Genomic DNA, 5780 nt, shown 5'->3' on the forward strand with positions numbered 1-5780 from the left:
TAGGTGAAATAGAATGGGGAAAAGGATCGAATGAGGGATTTTATTGTTAAGGACAAATGATGGCATGTGATTTAAAAGGTAACATGTGGTTAGCACAACATCCACCAAAACCGAAGTGGAACATTACCATGGAGAAGTAAGGTCTGAGAGGTTTCTTCGAGATGCTGGTTTTTGTGTTCGGCTACCCCATTTTGTTGAGGTGTATGAGGGTAAGATGTTTGGTGGAGAATACCATTATTGGAAATAAAATCTTCTTAAGGTACGAATAGACACACCAAACTGAGTTTTTATTTCTTTATAAAATTGTTCAAAAATAGAAAATAATTCAGATCTATTTTTCATTAAAAATAACTACGTGCAACATGAAAAATCATCAACTAATGTGACAAAATACCTAAACTCAAGAGTAGATATAGTACGCGAGAGATCCCAAACATCAGAGTGCACTAAAGCAAAAGGGGACAAAGCTCGTTTATTCACTCGATTGGGAAATTGACTACAAGTATGTTTTCCTAACTAACACGGTTCACAATGTAAATTAGATACCTTCGACAAACTTGACACCAACTTCTGTAGTTTAGGAACATAGGATGACTTGACTGAGCATGGATAGTGAGTGGAGAATCTTTGTTTGAGCATGTTTGAACTGGATCACAAATTCTATGTGAAAAATTCTATGTTTGAACTGGATAACAAATTTTCGTGAGTGGAAAATAAAATTTGAGACCGGATTTGGAACAGTTGCACGGTGGCGAGTGGTACGGTGTAAAATTACTGGGATCGAAGGAGATGCTTTTGCTGGTAGGGTTAGTTTGCCTAAAGGTCAGCGGGAAGAGTATCAACAGCGGCGACAATGCGATGGTGGTTGAAGAATTTTGAAAACTAATGTCGAAAAGAAAAAGTAGAGTGATGACTCGGTTGGCCGAAATTTTTTCCCACCGGAAGACAGTGGGTCAACCGGGTAAAGCACGGTGTAGGGTTTCTTCTCAGTAGGCTCTGGATACCATGTTGAAATACGAAAAACTAATATGTATGTGAATAAACCGTGTGTTTTAAAAAACACTACGAGGACTTTATTAGATATAAAAAGATTATAACTAATTCCATGATATAGTCGATGTGAGACTATTCTATATACAAATATTCTTAACATTATATATTTGCAAATATCAACACTCTTCCTCAAACTTGAGCATATAAGTCAAATGCACCAAGCTTGCCACATATATAATTAGTTCTGGGACTTCGTTTGAATTTTATAAACACATCTGTCAATTGATCATGAGAGTTGACAAAATTTATGACAATGTCGTCTAATTTAATCTTCTCTCTGACAAAGAAACAGTCTATCTCAATATGTTTACAAATATGAACAACTTGTATTACAAATTACTTGACAAATGCTGATAAATTGAAAGAAAATTAGAGAATGTTTGAAGAATTTTTTTTATTAAACATGTTGTTCTTAGTGATTGGTGATATTTACAGACTCACTAGCCACCCAAATCAAATATAAAACAAATTATATAAAAACAGTCTAATATATCCACTCGAATATATCCTTAAAACAATATATTGGTCCGAATATTTGTTTAAACAATTCGTCTAACAAAACTGATATACCTACTCAGGTATATCCTTAAAGCCAACTAAATTAACCATATTTGATATCAAAGTATTTTAAGACAATGACTTCGACATTTGTTTAATAGAGTTTGATATGAGACATTAGTATATTAATATTTATGATTGTCGATGTTTTAGTTAAGGTGCCCATATATATCACTAGTTCTCAATTTTTATATGATATTCTTACATATAGCGAGACTTTAATTATGAATGAAGAAGGTTCCTTAATAAATAGACTTTTTCTTACTTAGAAACATTCAAATTTTTAAACTAAACAAATCGAAACAAATTTTATTCCACAATAATGCCATGTACAAAACATGTATAAGTATATGTGCCAATTCAAACAAATATAAAATTTATTCATCCTAGCTTAATAACCAACTAGATTTTACTCCCTAACAAACGGGTAAATTTCATACCGAACATTACAACTTCCACCAACAACTCTGCCACCTTTTTTTCCATCACAACAACTTGGAAGTTCACTAATTACATCATCAAGACACTTCTTGCAATCATCACTAGAAAGGTCTCTAGTGCATTGAACTTGTCCATAAACTCTCTCTAATTCTCCAACCTTCAACTCTCCATTCGCATACAATTTTTTCTCCATAGAAGCCTCAGAAGCAAGTAGGTTCAATAAGTCCTTAGTCACGTTGTTGAATTTGATAGGATCATTAACACTTTGTACATTCAATAAAGAGAACTTGTTTGAATTATCAATTTTGCCAAAAAAATCAATGTCCGAGTACTTGAACATGCAATTATCGTACCATATAATAGCACTCTTATTATAGGGACAAAGATTTAGAATTTCTTTAGTTGCTTCTGAAACACATATTTTGCATTCCGAGGTCGATACATCGCCACGACAAAGAGCAAGCCCGTAGACTTGTTGGTTTTGGTATTGGGTCAGACCGACTGATCCAAAGCCAAAACCGGTTGAAGGTGTCTTGTAGATAAGTGAGTTAACGAGTGTTTTCAAGTTTGATTCATAAGGAGTGTAAGATGTGAAGTTTTCGGTGGTTGAACAAATGTGGGAGAGAGGGCTATTGAGTGCAAAAGATGTTTGGAGAATGAGGGCTAAGGTTACTGAGATGGTAATACTTGTGAAGAAATTTGAGGAAGACATGATTTTTCTTTTGGATGAAGGTGATAAAGAACTTTGTGATGATTTGGTATGAAATTGTGGGTGGTGAGAGTTAGACTATTTATAGGGAAAATATGATGGTTTTGTTTTTGAGGAGATATGAATAAATGATGACAATTTCTATTGACCAATTTTCATTGGTTGGTTAGGGAGCACTGTGTCAACATTGGAATGGGCCTTCCCCCATTTTTTTATAGTATTTGGTTTAGAATAACTTGTCAAGAGTGACAAATCTACTTTTAATATAATAAAGTACAATACATATGAAATTCTTTCAATATCCCTCTAATCTTTCAATTTGAGGGTGATAATCGGGGACACAACGGTAATTGGATCTCCTTTATTATTTTAATTAAAAATATATATTCCTTAATCATTGCATACCCTTTCAATTGTCCATTTTATTTTCCATCATTAATACTAACGTGAGGAAAGGTATTGGAATTGTGCAAATCTTCTTGGTTACAGCAAAACCAATTCAACACTTTTTCAATTTTTACACGTTTCTTCATTCCAATACACACATTTTTCATCTCTTTCCCTCTCCCTCTCTCTCTCTCTCAGACAAAACTTAACCCTTCTTTCTTTCTTTCTTTCTTTCTTCCATTTTCACTCCTCTCTCTTTTTCCTTCAAACCCTTGAACCACCGCCTGTTTACGGCCACCACACATCCGCCAACACTGTCACTCCGCTGCGCGGGACCAAACAACAACCACCACTTTCAGATTATACGCGATTATTTCTCTTTTCCTTTCACTCTATTGATTTCAGGGTTTGTGCTTCTAATCCTCATTGTTTTGATTTTCGATTTTAGGTTTTGCCATCAAAAAACATGTCTTATTGCTTATTTCTGACCACTGTGAATCGTATCCCTTGCAAGCTTATTATAAGGTATGTTTCTATCATGGTTTGTAACGACTTGATTTCGTTTTTACATTTTGCATCATTTTTTGTTCATTTTTGTTGTTTCTCTGTGTGATGTAGAGTATTTGAAAGAAGAAAACACTCAGATCCTGCAACAACAAACAAATTACATGAGTTTCAATTTTTCAATCTCTTCTTATTGTTGATTTAAGGGTATCTCATCACATACCTTACTGATTTTTCAATTTCTTATTATTTATTTTTATTTTTCTATTTCATTATTTAATTGTTCTTCCATTTTTGTAGTTGTCTTTGGCTCTACTGTGAAATTTCTCCATCTTTGGCTCCACAAATTTAGTTTGTGAAAATATTATAGATGTATGCTTGAAAATTGATATGAAGAGAAAGCAAATTAAAAGATATCTCATTCATGTTTTTTAACTTCATAGATTGCAATCATGGTGTTTGGAACAAACTTCATAGGTAAAGCAAACTGGAAGCCCTTACTTTCGGTAAAGCCTTTCCATCATTGGTGTTTATTTGTCTTAAATATCTTAACCACTTTTGTATTTGTCTAAAAACTTCATCTAACTTGGCTACACAAGAAGGTCCCTATGTGACATATATTGGCATCCCTTAAAGTAATGACATAATACATGAATGAACAAGAAGTGATTTTGGATATGGCTTCACTACAAACTTTTTGATTTTTTTCCTTACCTTTTCTTTTCCAGGTCAACAAAATGATGCAAACACTCTAACATTTTCTCAATATGATGCAATTGTTGCTGAACCTGAACAAGAACCAAAATCATATGGAAACTCACCACTTCCCTTAGCTGTAGATAGAACAAGAAGAAAAGATCCTTTAGATGGCTTCATTGTATACACTAATGAATGGAATATAAGTGACCACCATTATTGTGTTGTAAGTAACTTCATTCAACCCTTACTCTTTTTGTTCTTTTTTAGTTTCATGTTTTGTAGTATGAACATAGTTAGGTTTTTTTAAAGTGATTTTGGTTTTCTTCACTCAAACTTGAACTTTTTTATATTTGGTCTTATGTTGAACAAACTTGAACTCTTTGAAACTTCAATTAAGTTCTTTCTCCATTCATTTGTTCATAAATATTGAAATATCTAAGTCCTTCTAATTTACTTTAGCATAGTTAATCTTAACCTTTTTGGACCCTCACTAACACACCTCAATTTGAATATTTATATATCATACTTCAACTAATATATATATGTTTGTGCCAACCATCTATAAGTTTTGATTTTCAATACTCCTACCTCATTCCGTTGTCAAACTAAAAAATGTTATATTTGCAGTTCTTTTTGGCACTGAGTTGAATTACATGAGCTGAACTTAAGAATATTTGCAGTTCTTTTTGCCACATTTAGTAAATCCTTTCAAATCTTTTCAAAGTATTTTTATATATTTAAATGATTATGGAGACCAGAATTTTAATTCAAATTCAAAAATTTTGATTCAGAATGTTTTTTACATGTTACTTTATTGATTGTGTTTTGAGTTTGTTTTATTGGTTTTTGTTGAAGGGGATTTGAAGAAAATGTTGTCAGGACCAATTGGATTACATAATCAAGATCAAAAGTTGTTTTACAAAGACAAATAAAGAGATTCAAAGGCTTTTTTTGACATAGTTGGTGTAAAGAGATTCCAATTAAATTAAGCTTGATGCGACTATTGACAATATATTTACCACTTGAAGGACATCTTGCAGAATGTAGTTTGTTGCTGTTAGTTAAATCCTTTCCCTTTATCAAAGTACACAAATATTTGGAAAAGTAAGCTGAAGATGGTTTAACTATATTAAAAATAATATATGCGGTTGGTTTACACTATAAACTATGTTAAAAATGTATTTCGTTTAATGTATTTAACAACTGCAGTTGAGATACTTTCATTTCATGCAGCATGTTGTTTTAATTTTAACTAAAAAATTATAAGAATCCTAATTGAATACTTAGCTAAAGTAATGCAACTGCTGCAACACCACAATGAAAAAATGATACATATATTTGGTCACCCTTTCTCTTAGCAACACTTTAAAATTGCTCTTTCTTTTTAAATAAAATAAGAAATTGCTTCTTCTTAGCCAAGATATCAACA

The 5780-nt window shown here is 32.3% G+C and overlaps 1 protein-coding gene and 1 long non-coding RNA gene across 2 annotated transcripts; one reads left to right on the forward strand and one right to left on the reverse strand.

Moving 5' to 3' along the window:
• Window positions 1–1938: 1938 nt before the first annotated feature.
• On the reverse strand, window positions 1939–2790 carry LOC131648055 (cysteine-rich repeat secretory protein 38-like). Its single transcript, XM_058917850.1, has one exon. It carries the CDS (start codon window positions 2762–2764, stop codon window positions 2021–2023), a length of 744 nt encoding a protein of 247 aa, XP_058773833.1. The 5' UTR covers window positions 2765–2790; the 3' UTR covers window positions 1939–2020.
• A 514-nt stretch (window positions 2791–3304) lies between these two features.
• Window positions 3305–5567, forward strand: LOC131648057 (uncharacterized). Its single transcript, XR_009298039.1, has 5 exons — window positions 3305–3673; window positions 3767–3859; window positions 4096–4158; window positions 4381–4574; window positions 5207–5567. It is a non-coding gene; the product is annotated as an uncharacterized LOC131648057 (long non-coding RNA).
• The last annotated feature ends 213 nt before the right edge of the window (window positions 5568–5780 follow it).

Source organism: Vicia villosa, linkage group LG2 (assembly GCF_029867415.1).
Source record: "Vicia villosa cultivar HV-30 ecotype Madison, WI linkage group LG2, Vvil1.0, whole genome shotgun sequence".
NCBI lineage: Eukaryota > Viridiplantae > Streptophyta > Magnoliopsida > Fabales > Fabaceae > Vicia > Vicia villosa.

What these genes read in the sequence shown, in the direction of transcription:
- LOC131648055 (XM_058917850.1), bottom strand. Translation starts at nt 2,764, where the DNA reads ATGTCTTCCTCAAATTTCTTCACAAGTATTACCATCTCAGTAACCTTA.